This window comes from Rhinopithecus roxellana, chromosome 1, assembly GCF_007565055.1.
Source record: "Rhinopithecus roxellana isolate Shanxi Qingling chromosome 1, ASM756505v1, whole genome shotgun sequence".
Taxonomy (NCBI): Eukaryota; Metazoa; Chordata; class Mammalia; order Primates; family Cercopithecidae; genus Rhinopithecus; species Rhinopithecus roxellana.
Window position 1 is genome coordinate 121216061 of NC_044549.1, and position 25981 is coordinate 121242041.

Consider the following 25981-nt stretch of genomic DNA (forward strand, 5'->3'; position numbering starts at 1 on the left):
AGATATTAAATTTCACTTCCTTACTTCACAATTTAATTTTTTCAGTGTCTCTAAAAGAGAGGGATTAAAAGAGGAGAAAAAAATGCAATTGACATTAATTTAGTTTTCTTCATTTAGCAGGTATTTTTATTACGTATTATTTAAAGATTGTATCAACCATTTTAATAACTCAGTGGAGATGTGCACACATATCTTCATAGTTCATATGATGAAACTGAGGTTAACAGAAAATGTGATAGATGTTCAAGTTTAGTAGCTTGATCTGTTTTCTTTCTGCTCCTGTGTTTGTTTGTTTGTTTGTTAGTTTGAGACGGAGTCTTGCTGTCGCCCAGGCTGGAGTACAGTGGCGCCTCTCGGCTCACTGCAAGCTCCGGCCTCCCGGGTTCACGCTATTCTCTTGCCTCAGCTTACAGAGTAGCTAGGACTACAGGCGCCCGCCCCTATGCCCGACTAATTTTTTTGTATTTTTAGTAGAGACTGGGTTTCACTGTGTTAGCCAGGATGGTCTTGATCTCCTAACCTCATGATCCGCCCGCCTCGGCCTCCCAAGTGTGTTTGTTTTTCCTCACATGTTTAGCATAAAATATTTTGGAGAACTGCAGTTTTATCTCATTAACTTAATGACGGCAAGTGACAGTGAAGCTTCTTGGTAATTGGAGAATTGGGGAAAAGACCTTTTGTGCTTTATTGGATTTAAAGGATTATTTTTCAAGTTATTGAAAGCAATAGGCACCTTTCAAGACCACCATGATGTTGCTGGAAATTATTTTGTGTAATGCCTTTTTTTTTTTTTTTTTTTTTTTTTTTTTTTTTTTTTTTTTATTATACTTTAAGTTCTAGGGTACATGTGCATAACGTGCAGGTTTGTTACATATGTATACTTATGCCATGTTGGTGTGCTGCACCCATCAACTCGTCAGCACCCATCAATTCATCATTTATATCTTGTATAACTCCCCAATGCAAGCCCTCCCTCCTCCCCCCTCCCCCCTCCCCATGATAGGCCCCTGTGCGTGATGTTCCCCTTCCCGAGTCCAAGTGATCTCATTGTTCAGTTCCCACCTATGAGTGAGAACATGCGGTGTTTGGTTTTCTGTTCTTGTGATAGTTTGCTAAGAATGATGGTTTCCAGCTGCATCCATGTCCCTACAAAGGACGCAAACTCATCCTTTTTTATGGCTGCATAGTATTCCATGGTGTATATGTGCCACATTTTCTTAATCCAGTCTGTCACAGATGGACATTTGGGTTGATTCCAAGTCTTTGCTATTGTGAATAGTGCCGCAATAAACATACGTGTACATGTGTCTTTGTAGTAGAATAATTTATAATCCTTTGGGTACATACCCAGTAGTGGGATGGCTGGGTCATATGGTACATCTAGTTCTAGATCCTTGAGGAATTGCCATACTGTTTTCCATAATGGTTGAACTAGTTTACAATCCCACCAACAGTGTAAAAGTGTTCCTATTTCTCCACATCCTCTCCAACACCTGTTGTTTCCTGACTTCTTAATGATTGCCATTCTAACTGGTGTGAGATGGTATCTCATTGTGGTTTTGATTTGCATTTCTCTGATGGCCAGTGATGATGAGCATTTTTTCATGTGTCTGTTGGCTGTATGAATATCTTCTTTTGAGAAATGTCTGTTCATATCCTTTCCCCACTTTTTGATGGGGTTGTTTGTTTTTTTCTCGTATATTTGTTTGAGTTCTTTGTAGATTCTGGATATTAGCCCTTTGTCAGATGAGTAGGTTGCAAAAATTTTCTCCCATTCTGTAGGTTGCCTGTTCACTCTGATGGTAGTTTCTTTTGCTGTGCAAAAGCTCTTTAGTTTAATTAGATCCCATTTGTCAATTTTGGCTTTTGCTGCCGTTGCTTTTGGTGTTTTAGACATGAAGTCCTTACCCATGCCTATGTCCTGAATGGTACTACCTAGATTTTCTTCTAGGGTTTTTATGGTATTAGGTCTAACATTTAAGTCTCTAATCCATCTTGACTTAATCTTCGTATAAGGGGTAAGGAAAGGATCCAGTTTCAGCTTTCTACTTATGGCTAGCCAATTTTCCCAGCTCCATTTATTAAATAGGGAATCCTTTCCCCATTTCTTGTTTCTCTCAGGTTTGTCAAAGATCAGATGGCTGTAGATGTGTGGTATTATTTCTGAGGGCTCTGTTCTGTTCCATTGATCTATATCTCTGTTTTGGTACCAGTCCCATGCTGTTTTGGTTACTGTAGCCTTGTAGTATAGTTTGAAGTCAGGTAGCGTGACGCCTCCAGCTTTGTCCTTTTGACTTAGGATTGTCTTGGCAATGCGGGCTCTTTTTTGGTTCCATATGAACTTTAAAGCAGTTTTTTCCAATTCTGTGAAGAAACTCATTGGTAGCTTGATGGGGATGGCATTGAATCTATAAATCTATAAATAACCTTGGGGAGTATGGCCATTTTCACGATATTGATTCTTCCTATCCATGAGCATGGTATGTTCTTCCATTTGTTTGTGTCCTCTTTGATTTCACTGAGCAGTGGTTTGTAGTTCTCCTTGAAGAGGTCCTTTACATCCCTTGTAAGCTGGATTCCTAGGTATTTTATTCTCTTTGAAGCAATTGTGAATGGAAGTTCATTCCTGATTTGGCTGTCTGCTTGTCTGTTACTGGTGTATAAGAATGCTTGTGATTTTTGCACATTAATTTTGTATCCTGAGACTTTGCTGAAGTTGCTTATCAGCTTAAGGAGATTTTGGGCTGAGACGATGGGGTTTTCTAAATATACAATCATGTCATCTGCAAACAGGGACAATTTGACTTCTTCTTTTCCTAACTGGATACCCTTGATTTCTTTCTCTTGCCTGATTGCCCTAGCCAGAACTTCCAACACTATGTTGAATAGGAGTGGTGAGAGAGGGCATCCCTGTCTTGTGCCAGTTTTCAAAGGGAATTTTTCCAGTTTTTGCCCATTCAGTATGATATTAGCTGTGGGTTTGTCATAAATAGCTCTTATTATTTTGAGGTATGTTCCATCAATACCGAATTTATTGAGCGTTTTTAGCATGAAGGGCTGTTGAATTTTGTCAAAAGCCTTTTCTGCATCTATTGAGACAATCATGTGGTTCTTGTCTTTGGTTCTGTTTATATGCTGGATTACGTTTATTGATTTGCGTATGTTGAACCAGCCTTGCATCCCAGGGATGAAGCCCACTTGATCATGGTGGATAAGCTTTTTGATGTGCTGCTGAATCCGGTTTGCCAGTATTTTATTGAGAATTTTTGCATCAATGTTCATCAGGGATATTGGTCTAAAATTCTCTTTTTTTGATGTGTCTCTGCCAGGCTTTGGTATCAGGATGATGTTGGCCTCATAAAATGAGTTAGGGAGGATTCCCTCTTTTTCTATTGATTGGAATAGTTTCAGAAGGAATGGTACCAGCTCCTCCTTGTACCTCTGGTAGAATTCAGCTGTGAATCCATCTGGTCCTGGACTTTTTTTGGTGGGTAGGCTATTAATTGTTGCCTCAATTTCAGAGCCTACTATTGGTCTATTCAGGGATTCAACTTCTTCCTGGTTTAGCCTTGGGAGAGTGTAAGTGTCCAGGAATTTATCCATTTCTTCTAGATTTTCTAGTTGATTTGCGTAGAGGCGTTTATAGTATTCTCTGATGGTAGTTTGTATTTCTGTGGGGTCAGTGGTGATATCCCCTTTATCATTTTTTATTGCATCTATTTGATTCCTCTCTCTTTTCTTCTTTATTAGCCTTGCTAGCGGTCTGTCAATTTTGTTGATCTTTTCAAAAAACCAACTCCTGGATTCATTGATTTTTTGGAGGGTTTTTTGTGTCTCTATCTCCTTCAGTTCGGCTCTGATCTTAGTTATTTCTTGCCTTCTGCTAGCTTTTGAATGTGTTTGCTCTTGCCTCTCTAGTTCTTTTAATTGTGATGTTAGAGTGTCAATTTTAGATCTTTCCTGCTTTCTCTTGTGGGCATTTAGTGCTATAAATTTCCCTCTACACACTGCTTTGAATGTGTCCCAGAGATTCTGGTATGTTGTATCTTTGTTCTCATTGGTTTCAAAGAACATCTTTATTTCCGCTTTCATTTCGTTATGTACCCAGTAGTCATTCAGGAGCAGGTTGTTCAGTTTCCATGTAGTTGAGCGGTTTTGATTGAGTTTCTTAGTCCTGAGTTCTAGTTTGATTGCACTGTGGTCTGAGAGACAGTTTGTTATAATTTCTGTTCTTTTACATTTGCTGAGGAGTGCTTTACTTCCAATTATGTGGTCAATTTTGGAATAAGTGCGATGTGGTGCTGAGAAGAATGTATATTCTGTTGATTTGGGGTGGAGAGTTCTATAGATGTCTATTAGGTCCGCTTGGTGCAGAGATGAGTTCAATTCCTGGATATCCTTGTTAACTTTCTGTCTCGTTGATCTGTCTAATGTTGACAGCGGAGTGTTGAAGTCTCCCATTATTATTGTATGGGAGTCTAAGTCTCTTTGTAAGTCTCTAAGGACTTGCTTTATGAATCTGGGTGCTCCTGTATTGGGTGCATATATATTTAGGAGAGTTAGCTCTTCCTGTTGAATTGATCCCTTTACCATTATGTAATGGCCTTCTTTGTCTCTTTTGATCTTTGATGGTTTAAAGTCTGTTTTATCAGAGACCAGGATTGCAACCCCTGCTTTTTTTTGTTCTCCATTTGCTTGGTAGATCTTCCTCCATCCCTTTATTTTGAGCCTATGTATGTCTCTGCATGTGAGATGGGTCTCCTGAATACAGCAGACTGATGGGTCTTGACTCTTTATCCAGTTTGCCAGTCTGTGTCTTTTAATTGGAGCATTTAGTCCATTAACATTTAAGGTTAATATTGTTATGTGTGAACTTGATCCTGCCATTATGATATTAACTGGTTATTTTGCTCGTTAGTCGATGCAGTTTCTTCCTAGCCTCGATGGTCTTTACATTTTGGCATGTTTTTGTGATGGCTGGTACCGGTTGTTCCTTTCCATGTTTAGGGCTTCCTTCAGGGTCTCTTGTAAGGCAGGCCTGGTGGTGACAAAATCTCTAAGCATTTGCTTATCTGTAAAGGATTTTATTTCTCCTTCACTTATGAAACTTAGTTTGGCTGGATATGAAATTCTAGGTTTAAAATTCTTTTCTTTAAGAATGTTGAATATTGGCCCCCACTCTCTTCTGGCTTGTAGAGTTTCTGCCGAGAGATCTGCTGTTATTCTGATGGGTTTCCCTTTGTGGGTTACCCGACCTTTCTCTCTGGCTGCCCTTAAGATTTTTTCCTTCATTTCAACTTTGGTGAATCTGGCAATTATGTGTCTTGGAGTTGCTCTTCTGGAGGAGTATCTTTGTGGCGTTCTCTGTATTTCCTGAATTTGAATGTTGTCCTGCCCTACTAGGTTGGGGAAGTTCTCCTGGATGATATCCTGAAGAGTGTTTTCCAACTTGGTTCCATTTTCCCCCTCACTTTCAGGCACCCCAATCAGACGTAGATTTGGTCTTTTTACGTAATCCCATACTTCTTGCAGGCTTTGCTCATTTCTTTTTCTTCTTTTTTCTTTTGGTTTCTCTTCTCGCTTCATTTCATTCATTTGATCTTCAATCGCTGATACTCTTTCTTCCAGTTGATCGAGTCGGTTACTGAAGCTTGTGCATTTGTCATGTATTTCTCGTGTCATGGTTTTCATCTCTGTCATTTCGTTTATGATCTTCTCTGCATTAATGAGTCTAGCTGTCAATTCTTCCACTCTTTTTTCAAGATTTTTAGTTTCTTTGCGCTGGGTACGTAATTCCTCCTTTAGCTCTGATAAGTTTGATGGACTGAAGCCTTCTTCTCTCCTCTCGTCCAAGTCATTCTCTGACCAGCTTTGATCCGTTGCTGGCGATGGGCTGCGCTCCTTCGCAGGGGGAGATGCGCTCTTATTTTTTGAATTTCCAGCTTTTCTGCCCTGCTTCTTCCCCATCTTTGTGGTTTTATCTGTCTCTGGTCTTTGATGGTGGTGACGTACTGATGGGGTTTTGGTATAGGTGTCCTTCCTGTTTGATAGTTTTCCTTCTGACAGTCAGAAGGACTGTCTGTTGGTCTGTTGGAGATTGCTTGAGGTCCACTCCAGACCCTGTTTGCCTGGGTAACAGCAGCAGAGGTTGCCGAAGATAGAATATTGCTGAACAGCGAGTGTACCTGTCTGATTCTTCCTTTGGAAGTTTCCTCTCAGGGGTGTAGTCCACCCTGTGAGGTGTGGGGTGTCAGACTGCCCCTAGTGGGGGATTTCTCCCAGCTAGGCTACTCAGGGGTCAGAGACACACCTGAGCAGGCAGTCTGTCCGTTCTCAGATCTCAACCTCCGCGTTGGGAGATCCACGGCTCTCCCCAAAGCTGTCAGACGGAGTCGTTCGCGTCTGCACCGGCTCCCACTACTTCCCCTGTTGGTCTTCAGCTGTGCGCTGTCCCCAGAGGTGGAGACTACAGAGACAGGCAGGCTTCCTTGAGCTGCTGTGAGCTCCACCCAGTTCGAGCTTCCCAGCGGCTTTGTTTACCTACTTAAGCCTCAGCAATGGCGGGCGCCCCTCCCCCAGCCTCGCTGCTGCCTTGCGGATAGATCGCGGCAGACTGCTGTGTTAGCAGTGAGGGAGGCTTCGTGGGCGTGGGACCCTCCCGGCCAGGATTGGGATATATTCTCCTGGTGTGCCTGTATGCTTACAGCGCAGTATTGGGGTGGGAGTTACCCGATTTTCCAGGTGTTGTGTGTCTCAGTTCCCCTGGCTAGGAAAACGGATCCCCTTCCCCCTTGCGCTTCCAGGTGAGGCGATGCCTCGCCCTGCTTCAGCTCTCGCTGGTCAGGCTGCAGCAGCTGACCAGCACCGATTGTCCGGCACTCCCTAGTGAGACGACCCCAGTACCTCAGTTGAAAATGCAGAAATCACCGGTCTTCTGTGTCGCTTGCGCTGGGAGTTGGAGACTGGAGCTGTTCCTATTCGGCCATCTTGCTCCGCCCCCTTTTTTTTTTTTTAAGAAAGAAAACAGAACAAATTGCTTAATCTCTCTGTGGCTCAGTTTTGTCATCTGTAAAATCAAATGATACTGAGTACCAGTTAATAGTTGCAGTGATGGTTAAATTAATTATTTCATGTATACCCCTTGAAGCAGTGCTTGGCACATACAGTGAGTTATTGTTTTTTAAGATCATTATTGATATTATATTATTATCACTGTAACTGCTATCCAGAAACATGTTGCCACTTTAATCATCCTCTTTCCTGATGTCACTTGGCTACTCAAAAATAGCAGCAGCTGGTGATGTTTTTACTTAACAAGTGCTAAGTCTTCTGCCTGAGTGTGAAAACACACTTAGACACTGTCCTACTTCTCATATTCCTCCCCAGCCAGAGTTGTTGACCTGATCAGGTTTGTCCCTAAACTCAGAAACATTCCTTCTTTCGTTTGTAAGGTTTTCTTTCCTCCCTTACATGTACTCAGTTCCACTTACCGTTCAAGGAACAACTGAATTCCACTTCCAGCATGAAACTCCCTCATTCTCACAGCTCCCATTAATTACTCTAGTGTTCAAATTACTATGATAGAATCAACCTAATGACTGATGATCAAATGGATTCTGCATGTAACATTCAAAACAGTAGCTAATACTGATCGATGTTCAAAGTTTGGAGATTACATATCAGAAAAGGTTTTCCAAGAAAGAATCACTCTGAAACATGCAACTCAAGACTTATAGTATACACTGGGGGCTGTGTTTTCTCAGAGAAAAAAGAGATCATCTTTGCAAATGAGTCTGAACTCATTAAATATTTTATGTACCAAATTAATGATATAAAACCATAATTTTTCAATATTTAATTTTACCAATGATAATTGAATTTGTTCAATACACTGGCTGATAATTATAGGTACTTTTGAGTATCAAGGATGTACTTATTTTTCAATCACTCAATAGTTTGAAGTCCACTTGGAACAATATGATGTAGAGACCAAATTAGATATGTGGTAGTACTGACTTTTAATGACTTACTAAATTTTTTTACGTTTTTCCTCAGCAAAAAAATGCCTCAATCTGGATAAACACCTGACAACATATGATTTGCAAAATTTGAAACCTTATACAAAATATAATTTATCATTACATGCCTACATCATTGCAAAAGTGCAACGTAATGGAACTGCTGCAACATGTAATCTCATAACTAAAAGTGCACGTAAGTTATATGTTTTAATGCTTCTTTCCATAAATGGTAAAAAGCAAGGTATTGAGAGGTGACAATGTGCTAGCAGCCCTTCCTCTCCGCGCATCCTCTGCCTCGGCATCCACTCTGGCAGTGCTTCAGGAGTCCTTCAGCCCACCACAGCACTGTGGGAGCCCCTCTCTGGGCTGGCCGAGGCCAGAGCCAGCTCCCTCTGCTTGCGGGGAGGTGTGGAAGGAGAGGTGCCGGTGGGAACGGGGGCTGTGCAAGGCGCTCACAGGCCAGTGGCTCACAGGCCAGCATGAGTTTTGGGTGGGCGCGGGCTCCACGGCCCCACACTTGGAGCAGCCAGCTGGCACGGCTAGCCCAGGGCAGTGAGGCGTTTAGCACCCGGACCAGCAGCTGTGGAGGTTGCACCGGGTCCCCCAGCACTGCTGCCCCGCATTCACGTGCTCCAATTATGGCAGGGCCTCAGCCGTCCCCGTGGGGCAGGGCTAGGGACCCGCAGCCTACCATGCCCTAGCCTCCCCCTACCGCTGTGGGCTCCTGCACTGCCTGAGCCTCCCCTACGAGCCACAAGCACTGCTCCCTGTGCCGTGGTGCTGGGTCCCATCTACCGCCCAAGAGCTGAGGAGTGAGTGCTGGCACACCGCGTGGGACTGGCGGGCAGCTCTCCCTGCTGCCCTGGTGTGGGATCCACTGGGCGAAGCCAGCTGGACTCCTGGGTCTAGTGCGACTTGGAAAATCTTTATGTCTAGCTAAGGGATTGTAAATACACCAATCAGCACCCTGTGTCTAGCTCAAGGTTTGTAAAATAGACCAATAAGCTCTCCTTAACATGGACCAATCAGCATGATGTGGGTGGTGACAGATAAGGGAATAAAAGCAGGCTGCCCGAGCCAGCCAGCGGCAACCTGCTCTGGTCCCTTTCCACACACTGTGGAAGTTTTCTTATTTGGCTCTTTGCAATAAATCTTGCTGCGGCTCACTCTGTGGGTCCCTACCATCTTTATGAGCTGTAACACTTACTGGGAAGATCTGCAACTTCACTGCAGAGGCCAGTACGAACCCACCAGAAGGAAGAAACTCAGAACACTCCCAACATCAGAAGGAACAAACTCCAGACACACCGTCTTTAAGAACTGTAATACCGTGAGGGTCCGCAGCTTCATTCTTGAAGTCAGCCAGACCAAGAAACCACCAATTCCGGACACAGTATGAACTTCCTAGCCTACAAGATTTCTATCTTTATTCTAGCAAAAACATTTACCTGGCACATTTGTTAACATCTAGGGCTTATAAACTTGTAAAATCAAAAAATTAAAAAACTGTTATCCTGGATTCTGTCTCTTCTTCAGATGTAGTCATAGAATTTTAAGAACAAAGCATAAAAGCATCTTCACTGGCATCAGTTTGTAAAATTTCAAGCAGTTAAGTACCTAAGCAACTTAGATTAAAACATTCACTGTTTGCTGTTGGCTTTACTATCTGGAAATATTAATTGTAATCAGAAACCTAACAGTGTCTCATAAAGCATTAGCCTACTGACCTCTGTTCACCTGATAAAACATTTCATAAAATGTAATATTTTATTAGCATTTTCTTCTCTTCGTTACCCTCAACTACTTAGTATTTTATTTTATGTCACGTTATCCATTTAAGATTTCCTTTCAATGGCGTTTGGCTCTTGCCACTAGTATAATCTCTCCATAGTTTCTAGGCCCGAAGCTAGATCTGCTAACCTCCATCGAGGACAGGGAAGAAGAAATGCCCTGTTTTAAGGCAGCATCTATAGCTCCAGAGACCCTAACGAGCCCTATATTTGTGAAGAAATGTTGTGCTATTTGGGGCTGAATGTAAAACACTTTTAAGGTCATTTATGTTTTGATTTGAAAGTTCAGGTCCTGGAGCTCTATGCATTTGTTGTTTTCTTGAGTTTCTTTCTTTTTTTTTTTTTTTTTTTTTTTTGAGGCGGAGTCTCGCTCTGTCGACCAGGCTGGAGTGCAGTGGCCGGATCTCAGCTCACTGCAAGCTCTGCCTCCTGGGTTTACACCATTCTCCTGCCTCAGCCTCCCAAGTAGCTGGGACTACAGGCGCCCACCACCTCGCCCGGCTAGTTTTTGTATTTTTAGTAGAGACGGGGTTTCACCGTGTTAGCCAGGATGGTCTCGATCTCCTGACCTCGTGATCCGCCCGTCTCGGCCTCCCAAAGTGCTGGGATTACAGGCTTGAGCCACCGCGCCCGGCTTCTTGAGTTTCTATATCACAGAAAATGCAGACAATTTGTTTCTATTCCTGAAGGACCCATCTAGGTGTTTACCAGGATAACATTAACACTGCAGGAAAGGAGTATCTGGATTGTATAACAGGCCTTGGAGGTTTCCCAATCAACAACATTTTTCCTCTCCTCTCACAAAACTCCCTCTCTTCCCCACTCCCCTCCCTTTTTCTCTATTCTCTAATTCTACACACTCTCCTTCAGGGATTGCAATAACTCTCATGGCTTCATGTACAACCTATATGCTAATACTTACCGAATAAATAAGTGATTTATTTCTCAGGGTTTTGATATTGCTTTTTAATTTATGTACTATCATTACTTCCTCATTTATAACCCCCAAGCTAACACTTAAAATACTTTATACTGTATCCAAGTATTGTCAAGTAATTTACATATGCATCTATTAAATTATTAATAACAAATCTTTCTTCATTTTGATAGCTCCAAGCCAGGTCCAGAACATGGCTGTCTCCACGACATCAGATAACAGTATGCGCGTCAAGTGTGAGGTTCCCAAGGACATTAATGGCCCCGATGGACGTTACCATCTGGAAGTCGAAGCTGGAGATACTCTAGTAAGAAATGTGTCACAATCTAAGTGCGATTTCCCTGTAAACAATCTTCAATATTCAACAAACTACATTTTTAAGGTAAAAGTATTCTCTCTACATTACTATAGTACCAACATACATGATAATGATTGATTCATAGTACTTAAATAACTTTAAGACCGCTGTTCACATGAGATTGAGAAGCTCTGATGTGTAATGGAATCGTACTTAAAAAGTCTCAACTATTTGACTCTAAAATTTTTATTCCTATAACTAAAGTCAGTGGTGTGAAGCAAATGTTTCATTGGAATATTTTAGAACTTCAATACGACTTAATTATAGTTAAATTATTGCTTCTGTGTTAAGAAGCACAATACTTTATACACAACAGATTATTAGTTTACCAAATCTACCTTATCTTTACTTTGGCTTTCTGTCTTTATTAATGTGGAATTTTTCACTTGCAAAATTTCACAGGTACCTTGAGATTAGAAAATATTTGAAATAAATCCTAGAAAATAGTAGTGAGCTTACAGAATTTAAAATACTCATTATCTCACTGTCTACTGATCATATTTTTACATATATTTTCATAATATACACATTTATATGCATTTAACACATGTATTATCAATATTCTGAATACAGTTTGGTAAACTGTATTTTTAATACATCACTATATCATGCACACCTTTCTATGTTAAATATTTAACTACTATGTAGTTTTTAATGACTGTATAATATTCTATGTATGGCTTCATCATATTCTATTAACTATAACTATGTTGGTCTCTAATATACACAACATTCAGATAACACACTTATTGGTAAAGCAAAATTTTTGAATATGTCTTTAATAATTTGTTTCATAAATTCCTAATAATGCATTTATTGGATTAAAAGGAATATATATGTATTTTGAGTTTTTTTGGACATGTAACTTTTTTTTCTATAAAATTTACCAAATTGCCCTTGTGTATCAGTGCGTGAAATGACTGCTTCTTGAGAGGCTCACCAACACTGAACATGCCTTTCTTTTTCTTTATTTGGAGGTTGAAATATGGTATGAAATATATTTGGAGGTTGAAATATGATAAAAAACTTTACTTTAATGAAATTTCTTTACTTATTGTTGTGTTATTCTTTACCTCTTTTATCCAGTTTTCTCTGGAGAAATGCCTTGAATATTAATGATAGTAAACTCTTTGTCACATGCATAATAAATGTTGTTATGGGTTTATAATTTGCCTTTTAATTTTCTTCACAGCACTTTAAGTCTTACATAATTCCCCTTTTTATTTTTAAACAAATGTATCTGTCACTTTTATTCCTGTTAAATAGAAATTTCCATAGTTAACTTTTTAATATGATGTTGACAAACGACTCCATATTCTTTTTTTGTTTTGTTTTGTTGTTGTTTTTTGTTTTGAGATGGAGTCTTGCTCTGTTGCCCAGGCTGGAGTGTGGTGTCGCAATGCCAGTTCACTGCAACCTCCACCTCCCAGGTTCAAGTGATTCTCCTGCCTCAGCCTCCCAAGTAGCTGGGATTACAAGCACCTGCCACCACACCCGGCAAATTTTTGTATTTTTAGTAGAGATGGAGTTTCACCATGTTGACCTGGCTGGTCTGGAACTCCTGACCTCAAGTAATCCACCTGCCTCGGCCTCCCAAATTGTTGGGATTACAGGCGTGAGCCACCGTGCCCAGCCCATATTCTTTATCACTTAAAGAAGTGTTTTTATATTTATAAACTTTTTGGTTTTGTTTTTGAACTGGAAATGTAGGTTAGATTTTATCGATTTTTATGCCATTATGATAGATGATGCCATAGCTGTGATGGCCTGGTGTGATTTGTTCATATGATGCAAAACTATTGTCACATTCTAAGAGAAAAACCCCTGCTCTGTCATTGTGTGCTACTCTCTCAGAGTATTATTGAAATCAACAGTCTATTATTTTATTGTCTTTATTAGTAGATATTCAAAAAGGAGATCATTCAGTGAGTAGAGATGTTGTTGACATAGGCGTTGGATGACATCATTCTTATTAAATTTGGTATAAAGGTTACACTGATCTGATAAACACATTGCTTATATGTTCCTGTTTTTCTATATCATATAACTTTTAAAAAATTTTTATTATTATTTTTTTGAGACAGAGTCTCACTTTGTCACCCAGGCTGGTGTGTAGTGGCTTGATCTCAGCTCACTGCAACCTCCGTCTCCCAGGTTCAAGCGATTCTCCTGCCTCAGCCTCCCAAGTAGCTGGGATTACAGGCATGCGCCACCATACTCGGCTAATTTTTGTATTTTTAGTAGAGATGGGGGTTCACCATGTTGGCCGGGCTGACCTGGAACTCCTGATCTCAAGTGATCTGCCCACCTTACCTCCCAAAGTGCTGGGATTACAGGCATGAGCCACTGTGCCAAGCCTATATTATATAACTTTAAATAGTATAGGAGTGATTTGTTCCTGAAAAATTTGTTTTCATTACTTTCATGCAGAGAAATTCTTTAAGACTCATTTGTATTTTCTTTCAATAGGATTAGTCTTTTCAGATATTTTAATCTTTTTGAGTGAGTGTGCCATATATACTTTTTTCAAAGAACAGTCAATGTAAAAGAAATATTTTGTTATTGTCACCTCATCACATATTATACTTCATTTCCCACTGCTTCCCCAGTGTCCATTAAGCTCCAGGTGCACTGGTTTCTCTGTAGTTTCTAAAAGGCACCTAGGTGTTACTCTCTTTAGCCACCTCACTCCACGCTCTTCCCACTTCCTAGAATATGCCTCTCCCACTCTTCAATCATATAAGTTACTCTGGAAAAATATAGGTTTACATCATATTAAAATAGAACCTTAACATTCAAACTAGGAGATAATTACTCAGTTTCGAATTCTCTTCCCCCACTCTTCAAAAGACTCTTTTGTTTTCTTCATCATACTTGCCATATCTTCTTTTTATGCTTATTTCTGTCTCCGCTATCATGCTTTGTGTTTACACCTTCATGAGAGAGCAGCCATTTCAGTTTTTTCACCATTGTGATCTCTGGTTAATACATTAATGAAGTTGATTTATTATTATTACTTTTCTTTTCCATAGATTTATTTTGATGTTCTTCAGGTGACTTTCAGATTAAAACTGTTTTCATCCTTGTAGTTTTTTTTCATTTTTATAAGCTAAAAGAAGAAAAAAGGCTATGGATTGTACTTTGATTGACTCTATCCCATGTCTGTATTGTTTATCACTAATTTCTGAAGGCCTTCACATGAAATGTGATCAATGATTCTTAAAGTAAAACATTTTGATTATTGATGATTTCTAATTAGCCTGTAGTTATAACTTGGAAGAGTTTTTAATATATCCATTATTTAAGAGAGATTTTCTACATTTCTGGTGCTTTAATTTCTTATTGCTATTAATTATTAATTTATAAAAGTTAATTGGCTTTTACAATTTCTGCTTTTTTGGATTTGTAGAATAATTTTTACAGCTCAGTGTATAATATTTATGAATATTCTGTGAATATTGGGTAAATTTTATGTTCTCCATAGGATAAACGCTTAGATATACATTTGTCAGATTTATTATATATATTATTCTCTTTGAATGATATTATTCAAATATATTTTACTTAAATTTTTTTGGTCAAAGATTTTACTTCTCTTTGGCTCCTTTCAGTTTCCCTGTATATGCAAATTGTTTTCACTTTATTTGCATTACTTTTTATGAGACACAGGTGTTTATGATCCTTATGCCTATATAGTAAACTTTTTAAGAGCAATTTAAAAAAGTATGTGCATTTTATGCATAATTCTAGTAAACAGCATATGGTTGAATTTCCTTTTTAAATGAAATATTAGCCTATTAATAGGGAATTTTAACTTTTAATTATGAACATTTTGATGTATTGGATTTTATTTCTTCATCCGGTTTCATTTTTTAAATAACTATTTAATAATTGTTTACTAACTATTAATATTATTATTGCTAAGTGAGATAAGATATCTTTTTGTCTTTCAAATATATTTGACAACATACCGACATAACCTTGAAGTTTAACTTTAAAGCAAATCAGCATACTTTTAATGTAAATACACAGCATAGTATGAAAAATAATATATATGTTTTACATTGTGATATAATGTAGAAATAATTAGAAAACTAATTATTTTATTTTTTGTTACTGAAATTCAGGCCTATTATCACAATGGATACTATTCTGGAGAACCAGTTATTTTACCTAAATCAACATCTTGTAAGTTATCACTGGGCTATTTATTATATATATTAAGATATATATAAATGCTTATAAAGCTATATTATTTTACACTTATAATCACATTTGATTTTTAAATGCTTAAATTATGTCTTTTCCATAAATATGATATTTTTAATTGTCAATAAAACCATATATATAGGTTAAATATATTAAAATACAATATCTTAAATTCAAGTTAGGAGATTCAATTATTAAAGGATTGTTGAATTCATAAGAGGATTTATCTACCCAAACTATTAAATTATGATTATGTTTATGAAATATCGTTATGTTAGTAACATTTTTTGCATACTATTTTAGATTATCTGTTTATTTTATTGTCTCTTAAGCATATGCTTAGCAGAAGTGGGCCTTTGATATGAGTCTGTCTTGATTTACCTAGTGGAAGCTATGATAAGCACTCCCTAATAACGATATAGTTATGTAAATGTTTATCATTGATATTTAAAATATTTTAATCAAAGTAAAGGTGTACATGAAAAAATTACTTATGATTAAATTTCATTATAATAATGAAAATAACAGCTGCATGTTACATTCCCCAACCACGATTCTGTTTGCCAGGCAACCACTTTTAACCATTTCTACTTTTGGGTCTCCTTATGGTTTCCTTCATATTTATGAATATATACACACACACACACATATACACACACACATATGTACACATATATATATACACACATATACATATATACACATATACACATATATACATATATATATATATATAAAAGCAATATTGTATACTGCTCTTTCTAGAGTTACTAACATTATCAATTGATCTGGGCCTATAGAGGAAGGAGACCTAGTATGCTATTTTGGGCTTTTTCTACCGGTTAACATTGTAAATAGAATTATTTAAACTGTATGTACTTTGTTGTCAGCAACTTCTAGGTCTTTCTATCTTTGCCACTTCTAGGTCTTCCTCTCTTACATACATATGCATGTGCACAGTCACTGATATGAATGCAAAGTCAAAAGAGAAAATATAAAAACAGCTTATTTTCCAAACTGCTTTACTAAGCCCTCTGTAAAGTTTTAGTTCTTTCTGCTCAGGTTTATGAAACAAAACCTCTTTGTGTTAAATGTCAAAAAAAATCCAGCAAGATAGCTTTGATTTTATTTCCACATGACCTTTTTCTTTTATAATATCTTTAAAATAAAAATGACTTCATGGAATCTTTCTTATTAAATTGTAAATAATTTATAGCAGTCATAGACTCAGCTGAACATCTTACACTTACATCTTAATAGGCCAGATCTGAAACTATTTCACTTGGAAAGACAGAACAGAAAGCATAGCATGCTGGCAAGGGAGCCTGGCAGTAGGAATCCTTGCAGCAGGAATCCTTGCAGCAGTGCACGCAGTAATCCAGCTACTTTTCTTATGATACTCTTAAAGACAACTGAGATATGAGAGAATGAGACCACATGTGTAGGTGTAGGAGCTGCATTCCTAAAGGAATCGTATTTCTTACACTATTTCCATGGGCATAGCTTCCAGACATGCCGACGGGGGAGGGTGTGCTCAGTTATGAGCGAGCACTGCACTCAGGGAAACACAAAGCTAGTACTTCCCATGAGGACAATAGAGTTTATATATAGCACTCCCTGTTCAGGTGTAGTTTAGCAATCAAGGGTCATTTTGCCATTAGCGATGTTGTCTGGTAACCAGCTAATATTCCACTTCTATCAGATTTCCAGGTCAATGGAGCCAAAAAATTAGCCCACATCCTTTTTCCACAAAGGAGACAACATTGTATTCACTCTCCGCTCACAATATCATTACCCTAAGAGATAAATAATATAGTTACTTTTAAAATAGTGATATCTATTCCAGGAAAGGACTTGGGTTGTGAATCGCTAGGGTACAGCTACTAGAGATGTGTTGTTGGGTTTCCCCAGCGTAACATTCCACCACCCGTATTTTGATGTCATTGTCAATTGAATTCCTGGGGACCCTTTGTCCTTCTTCTGATCTGGACTCTCACACGCCATCTTAAAATATTCCTCCATCAGTTTTCTGGTTTAGATTTGCTGTGTCACACATTTTTTTTTCCTTCTGATTTCACTAACATATATACTCTAGTATAAGAAAAAAGTATTCCAATTCTTCCATACATAAAACTATCTTTATTCTACTCTAGCACTTGTTCAGTGTATCGAGTAGGTATAAAATTCTAAGCTAAAAGTTTTAGAATTTAAAAATTATTTCTGTCTTATTTTCCTGAATCCAATTTTACTTTCTAATTTCATCCTGATTCTCTCTCTCTCTCTCTATGTGTATATATATACACACACACACATATGTATACACACACACACACACACACATATATATATATATATATATATATATATATATATATATATATATTTATTTATTTATTTATTTATTTTGGTCTATTTCCAAGTTTTCCTCCCCTGGAAATATTAGGTTTGTCTGTTTATTCTTGGTCTTACCTGAATTTTTTGTTTGTTTGTTTTGCTTTGTTTTGTTTTTGTTTTTAGAGGGAGTTTCACTCTGCTCTTATTGCCCAGGCTGGAGTGCAGTGGCACAATCTCGGCTCCCTGCAACCTCTGCCTCCTGGTTCAAGTGATGCTCCTGCTTCAGCTTTCCAAGTAGCTGGGATTACAGGCATTCACCACCATGCCTGGCTAATTTTTGTATTTTCAGTAGAGATGGGATTTCACCATGTTGGTCAGGCTAGTCTTGAACTCTTGATCTCAAATGATCCTCCTCCCTTGGCCTCCCAAAGTGCTGGGATTGCAGGTGTGAATCCGGCCCTGAATCTTTTTCATCCATTTTTCTGGATACTATTGACCTTTGTAACCTGAAGATTTATGTATCTGATAATTCTTTGCTGCATTTTCTTCCCGTAGTCTTTTGTCAAGTCTATTAGTCATATAACTCATAAGTCGACTTTTTATATTGGCATTCCCCTTTGGTGTTGATGGTTTCCTTAAGAGCTTAGTTCTTATTGGTAGTCTAGTCATAGTCACAGTGAGACAAAAGGAAAGGTTGATTAGATGTTCTGTGGTCCTTAGAAGATCTTGGTGACTGAGGAGATTTCCTATGATATTGCTGATTTGTTTTTTTCTGATATCATTCATTATCACCAACAATCAATTAATCTCCAGAAATTAATCTCCAGAATCACCCTACTCCTTGTCATACGGTAAAGTATGAAAAAGTGGTTCTTCTCACAGTAGGACGGGAAGATAGGTGTCCAACTATTGCATATGTGGACAATTACATTGTCCTCCTAATTTTAGTCCTGCACCTCATCCCTTCTCTGTTCTGGGCCTGACTTTATTCTGAGTCTCTCACTGCTTTCATTTAATTTTCCTTCTGTCTTCTCCTCCCTGGTAGTATTTTTTCAAGAAGATATTTGTTGTATTTGTTGTTGTAAATAGACATTTGACTTCCATGTTCTGACCCGTGTTTCACATTTACTGCATATGTCACTTTCAAACCTGAGACTCAGGCATTCTGAGCAAATGGAATCTGTTCCTTTGATTTAGGCTGTGGCCTCCTTTCCTTTGTTTTCTACCTTCTACAACTTGTTGAAATTGCTCTACCTCTGATTTCCCTTCTCTCATTTTCTCTGTCATTATAGATCTACGACATTTTCAGTTCTTTAATATTAGCAGAGTTCCTGGAAAGAAGGGGGAAACACATGTGTGCTTAGAATGCAAGCTTTATCTGGAGACTTGGCTATTTTATTATTAAGTTTATCGAGAAAAGTCTTATGCTGCTTAATATTTTTTATAACCTAATTTAATTAATTATTATGGATTGGAATGCTAACTTATAGCCATTTGCAGTTTCTTGCAAAATCTCACTTCAGAGTATTCTAGAGGTTAGATGTTGCCTGTGATGAGGTTTTTATTCACAAAATCTGGAAACAATCATGCTGATTGATATACGTATACTAGTAATCACTGGTATGGATTGACAATTTCAGTGAAAAGAATTTGAGATAGAGATAAGACAAGGAACACTATGGGTCATTTTAGGAGCCTATTGCAATAAGAACTTCTTGCCTAAAAATGTTCACTGCCATCCACCTATATATTCACGTTCATCTATCCATCCATCTTTATATTTGCCGGCAGTATAAATACCCCTTTAAGGGAGATAAAATTATTTCTATTTTGTATATGAGGAAACTCAAGTTTGGATAATTTAATCTATTTGCTATATGAGCCAAAGAAATGACAGAGCCTGAATTCAAGCTCAGGTCTTACAGTCTCTATCTGAAATTACTTTCAATATTCCTATTTGTATGAATTCCCAGTTACAGAAATTTTGATCATGAGATGAACTGTTTCTGGCAGCTGTTTGCTTGATAGAGTCATTTCCATCTTTCCAGTTGTGGAAAAACTCTCTCATGCTCAAGGCCTCCACTCACCACACATAAAATACGTCCCCTCTACTTCCTTATCACCCTTCTTACTTTTTTCAGACTATATGAAAAAATACATCATTATTTCATTTGTTCACTTGCCTTTCTTTTTTCTTTTCTTTTTTGACAGAATCTTGCTCTGTCGTCCAGGTTGGAGTGCAGTGGTGCAATCTTGGCTCACTGCAACCTCTGCCTCCTGGGTTCAAGTAATTCTCATGTCTTAGCCTCCCAAGTAGTTGGCATTACAGACACACACCATGCCCAGCTAATTTTTTTGTATATTTAGTAGAGATGAGGTTTCACCATGTTGGCCAGGCTGCTCTCAAACTCCTGGCCTCGAGTGATCCACCCACCTCAGCCTCCCAAAGTGCTGGGGTTACAGGGGTAAACCACTGTGCCTGTCTGTTCAGTTACCTTTCTAGTGTCTGTTTCCCCCAAAGAGAATGCAAATTTCCTGAAAACTACTATTTTTTTCTGCCTTATATTTTGTAGCATTTCCACGGACTGTCTTCCTTTTTATCTTCACAGCCCTTCTTATCTTCTAACCTACTTGACCATTTACTTATTTCTTCTGTTTATTATTAGTTATCTATTTTTCTTCTCTAGCGAGTAAGTTCCATGAGAACAGGACTCTTGTTTTTCTTTTTGTAGATATCCTAAGTACCCAGAGCTGAGTTTGGCAGACGACCAAAAGCCAAAAATATTTTTTATGAATAGTGAATAATCAGTGCTTACTATGTCCCAGCCACCGTGCTATGTGTTTACTGTGAATCAACATCTTTAGTCACATTTTGGGATTTTGGGAAAGGAGGGACAAAGATAATAAGGAATCTGGCCAAGTTCCCAACTAAGAAGTGGTAGAGCTAGGATTGGAAGCTAAGCAGTCTGGCTCTGGAGCTGAGGCTCTTAAGTCACCGCATTATTTTGCTGCATTTTCACTACGTAAGAAAAGGTGAATAGACTGGAGATATTTCCAATACACCCTCTCTTCTATGCCCTTTCCTTAGAAAAAGCCAGGATTTCACATTAAACTTAGTGAATATTTAAGTCAGGGTAAGTCTTATCCTAACTACAGAATGAAACCATTTTTGTCTCTTGAATTGATTTTACACCTCAATGAACAGGTAAGAGGGTTTATCTTTGTGAAGTAGAAGTCTTTCTCATCCCCTTAAGAGACTACCTTCTTCTGCATACAAAGTTAAACTATATGCGTTTGTCTCCAAAAATTATAATAGCTGGATTACCTCCTTGATCCCTTCAAAATGAAGTGTCTGAAAAAAAGAGAATTAAATTTAAATATGTCTTATAAAAGAACTTTATTTAATCAAGAGAAAGAGAATTGTTCTTCTGTTCTTATTCTCCTTAAATATAAAATGTTTTTATTGGTTCTGAACAATATGGCCAAAATCACAGAATTAAAACTTTTTGTATTTGACCTTATTCTAAAATGTTTATTTTTTTAAAACCTCACAATAAATTGAAAAATATTCAAATGTAAATACTTTGGAGGTGATTATTCCACCAGTCTAGCAAGTTGTTTGACAATGGTTCTCTGAATGTATTATTTTTCATTTCTAGATAATTCTAAGGCACTGATAACATTTCTGGCATTTCTGATTATTGTGACATCAATAGCTCTACTTGTTGTTCTCTATAAAATCTATGATCTACATAAGAAAAGATCCTGGTAAGAGTTGATTATGAATTTTCAAATAATAATGGTAGTAGTAATGGTGCAAATGCATATCCATATGGCAGTGAGGGAACCAGTTAAATGAAATATGTGAACTTGAGAGAAGACAGCATAAAGCCCATTTCATGACAGAACTTTTAATCAAAAACTTTTAGTATGGTTTTATTGGTTTGAATTAATATTATTTTCTTAATTTACTAATAATGTTGTGGACTTGTTTAATAATAACCAGTGAAAAGAATGTGTGTGTTTTTCAGTACAAAGTGGGTCAGAGGGATCTAGGAGTGACAAAAGCAAAAGAAAGGAGGGAGATGTCTGGGGAAGTTAATGTGTTTCGTTGGCCAGAAACAACCACATCTTATGAAAAACAGAAGATTTAAAATAAAATCATTTGGCTACTTGTGTGCGTTTAGCAGACAAGTCTTGGTTGTTTCTTTTCCTCCCTCACCTTCCTCTCTCCTCTTTGACTCTCCTCTCTCCCATCCTTCTGTCCTCCCTCTGCTCCAGGCTCTTCCTGCCTTCCCTCTTTTCCTCTTCTCCCTTCCTCTCTTCTCTTTTTCTTCTCCCTGACTTCCTTCCTTTCCCTTCAATATATTCATTAAATGTAAGTTGAATACCAACTGAATTCTGTGCTTCTTGAGAATATAGAAACTTATTTTTCCTATTTTCACAGCAATTTGGATGAACAACAGGAGCTTGTTGAAAGGGGTAAGTATGCATATTTTTTGCTGATGAATATTCCTTCCCCTGCATTTGAATCCATTCATTTTATTTCATTTATTTATTTATATTTATTTTAAGACAGAGTCTCGTTCTGTCGCCCAGGCTGAAGTGTGGTGGTGTAATCTCTGCTTACTGCAGCCTCCGCCTCCAGGTTCAAGCAATTCTGTTGTGCCTCAGCTGCCCAAGTATCTGGGATTACAGACACAAACCACGAGGCCCAGCTACTTTTTGTATTTTTAGTAGAGATGGGATATCACTATGTTGCCCAGGCTGTTTTCGAACTCCTAGCCTCAAATAATCCACTCACCTTGGCCTCCCAAAGTGCTGGGATTACAGGCATGAACCACTGCGCCCAGTCCCATTCATTTTAAATAAGAACTGGGCATTTTTAATTTAACTTGGACTTCCGTTGATACAGTGATAAAACTTAAATTCCTTTACTCACTCAGCACCTGTGAAGTTCCCAGTGTACGCCAAGCATTGTGCCAGGTACTGAGAGTACTGTAGTGACAGGCACAGACTCTGCCCTTAAAGTGTTTGTAATCTAATAGAGGAAAGCAGATATATCAACAAATATGACGGTAATTTGATACATGCCCTAGTAGTTGAATGTGTATGATTCTATAGATATATAGAAGATAGAAAACTGTGTGCGAGGGCAGAAATCTGGTTTGTTAAGATTGTGGGGAACCAATGGACCAACAAATTAGGGAGTGGTGGAGGGAAGAGTGGATGGAAGTCGCAGAGATGGGGAGATGGTACATCTCCTCAAGTCCCTGCCAGGGTGGAATGGTGGCTGCTCCCACTAAAAAAAGACACGTTTATGAACAGGACAAAGAACAACAGTTTTACTTAGGAGAAGAAAACAAATTTGTTTATCTTTTTTTTTCAACATTTATATTATTTAATTTTTTTTAAATGTGATTTTTATTCCAATAAAAGGGACAAGGTTGAACCTTTACAGAAATTGAAACTTTGTTTACAATAAAGAAATTTGCTTGCTTTCTCATGCTTAAGACAGGAATAATTTCAGAACTCCTCTGTGTTAATCTGTGTTAGAAGTGTTTCCCTCTGGTAATAGCAGGTACCAGGTCTCTATGCAGAAACTTTAGGGTTGAATCTTTTGTGCTCCTTAAAAGGCTTTATTTTTCTTTGCAGAGTATAACACTATTTGACCTCTTATTATATATTTATTCATTTGGTTGTTGATTATCCTCCCCTAACTAGAATGTAAGCTTTGTGAAAGCATGGAGGCTTTTTTTCTTATTCACTGCTTTATGCCCAGTACCAAAGTGAGTACCTAGGATTTGATAAATATTAGTGAATAAATAACACTGAGATAGGGTATCCTGAGGATTCATTTTCATAAGCTGAGGGAGGAATGAAGAGCACAATCAGTAATAAACACCTGAGCAGAAAAGGAAAATCCATCTCAAGGAGTTAAGGTGGACTTGGAAAGTGTCAATGAAATATTTTATCTCAAAATTGATACTGATTACACCTTGGAATGCAGTAGAATTTACTCATTCAGACCCCATGAAACCCTGAATGTGGCCCTCAGTTCAGAATGAATGAATACCAGTCATTCCCAACAACCTAAAGAAACAATTGCATATAGCCAGTTTGATAGCTGTAATTGGATAGAAAGTTTCCGTGGGCAGTAAGATAAATGGGTCACCCTCATGGATACCTTCTTTCTTTATATGATAAATGGGTAAAATTAATATTATTATTGAAAGAAATACTATCAGTAGTACATGGAAGAGTAGGAGAAACATACTTTTTACATATGTGACAGATTAAATTCTCTTACCTTTCTAAAGCATTTGGTTTTCAAGTTCCATATGCAATTATAGCTTTTTATAGTTAGTACAGTTTTTTACTATTTAGTAAGTTATTTCACAAACATAGTATATAATGTGTTTCATATACTTGAAGCAAAACGAATTAACACAACTGTTTCACTGTTTAGTGTAAACAGATGATCAAATTAAGCTAAGTCATGGGTATAAGGGTATTAATCATATTATCTTATTTCATTTGCATGTTTACAGCATTTCACAAGTTGAAAATGAAAACAATACAAAGAAAAATAATAATTGTATTATAAATAAATAAGTATGGTAATTGCTATAAAATGCATATTATCAAACAAATGTGAATGTCCTTATAATGGTGATGTTTAGTCTGGGATCCCTTCTCTAAGCATAGAAAATGGGGAAGAACATTCTGGTAGAGGGAACAACATAAAGCCCGGAAGAGATCTGAAGTACAAGATTGAGCAGTCATTGATTTGTAGGTAAATGTTTGTATGTGAGTGAGATTTCTCAGATGAAATGTGTACGAGGAGGAAAGAAGCTAAAGGATTGAGTACACGGTGTAAATTTAATGAAACGTGTATGCCCACCTGAAAGACATGTATAACTAGTACTGAATCTTTAATATATTTCCAGATGATGAAAAACAACTGATGAATGTGGAGCCAATCCATGCAGATATTTTGTTGGAAACATATAAGAGGAAGATTGCTGATGAAGGAAGACTTTTTCTGGCTGAATTTCAGGTGTGTGTTGCTTTTGTTATATGATGATAAATTCAACATCAAGACAATTCCATTTTAAATATATTTATATTGCAATTTGCCTTCATAATTTATCCCACTAGATATTGCAACATAAGCAAAATAGATATTATTAGATATCTATGAACCAGAAGAGAGAATCATAGAGGTTGACGAGATTATAGTGTGGAGCTAGTAAATATTTCAATGTAATGCTTTATTGTATTATGAAGTTGTGTCACAAAATGTGTTTGGCTGATTTTGTAGTTGTACTCTAAGTACTCATCCAAATATCTGTTTTTAAATGAATTTGATAGTGACGCAACGACTAATCCTAAATTTGTCCCTACTCAAGAGATTTGTTCTGAAAGTTGTCAATCATTACTTTTTTTAAAAAAAGTGATTTTATTGTTACATAATTCCTGATCTTAATTTCAATTACTCTAAGCAAATTTTTTTAGCAATATGAGGAAAATATTTTACAGGATATCTCATTTGTTCAAAACGATCATTTTTCCTGAATCTTCTGTGATCTAAGAAATCATTGTTTCTTTCAGAGCATCCCACGGGTGTTCAGCAAGTTTCCTATAAAGGAAGCTCGAAAGCCCTTTAACCAGAATAAAAACCGTTATGTTGACATTCTTCCTTGTGAGTACTTACTCAGTATTGAATTCCCATATATTTAGGCCACTTGATTATTCATTATTTCACTTGTTTATTTTTCTTCTCCTTAAACAGATGATTATAATCGTGTTGAACTCTCTGAGATAAATGGAGATGCAGGGTCAAACTACATAAATGCCAGCTATATTGATGTGAGTAAAAATTTGCATTTTTCTTATTCCTGTATATTTCATTCAGCTCCTTCTTTGTCTTGGCAAAATTTTAGAAATATTATTAAAAATATTTTGAAGTGAACCCATATGTCACTGATATAAACAGGAAATTATTAATATTTGCAAGGATAGTTATTTATTATGTGACTATTGGTATTGGGTATAATGTAGAATTTTCCTCTACAAACAAAATTATATTAAGAATTAATTTAATATACTCTGGTAAGCCTCTTATGTGCTAGATATTAGACTAAATAATCTATGCATGTATTTCTCAAAAGAAGCCCACGTTTGCCTCAGCCATATGCCGTATAAGTGAGGACTGGGAGGCTCAGTTTAGTTAATTACCTTGTCCTTGTTCACACAACTGGTAAATATTTGAGTTGAAATTCAACCAGAGTCTGACTGACTCCACAATGTTATCCTTTAATTTAATCAC

General features: G+C 37.4%; 1 protein-coding gene across 6 annotated transcripts in view; it reads left to right on the forward strand.

The window, feature by feature from the left end:
* PTPRC (protein tyrosine phosphatase receptor type C) overlaps nt 1-25981 on the forward strand; it is a 136314-nt gene that overhangs the window by 85483 nt on the left and 24850 nt on the right. For all 6 annotated transcript variants that reach the window (XM_030929668.1, XM_030929673.1, XM_010358238.2 and 3 more), the window contains 8 exons: nt 8056-8214; nt 10922-11130; nt 15234-15294; nt 21309-21417; nt 22097-22131; nt 24600-24709; nt 25264-25354; nt 25445-25521. In XM_030929668.1, coding sequence (XP_030785528.1) covers nt 8056-8214; nt 10922-11130; nt 15234-15294; nt 21309-21417; nt 22097-22131; nt 24600-24709; nt 25264-25354; nt 25445-25521 — 851 coding nt within the window. The remainder of the gene's footprint in view (nt 1-8055; nt 8215-10921; nt 11131-15233; nt 15295-21308; nt 21418-22096; nt 22132-24599; nt 24710-25263; nt 25355-25444; nt 25522-25981) is intronic.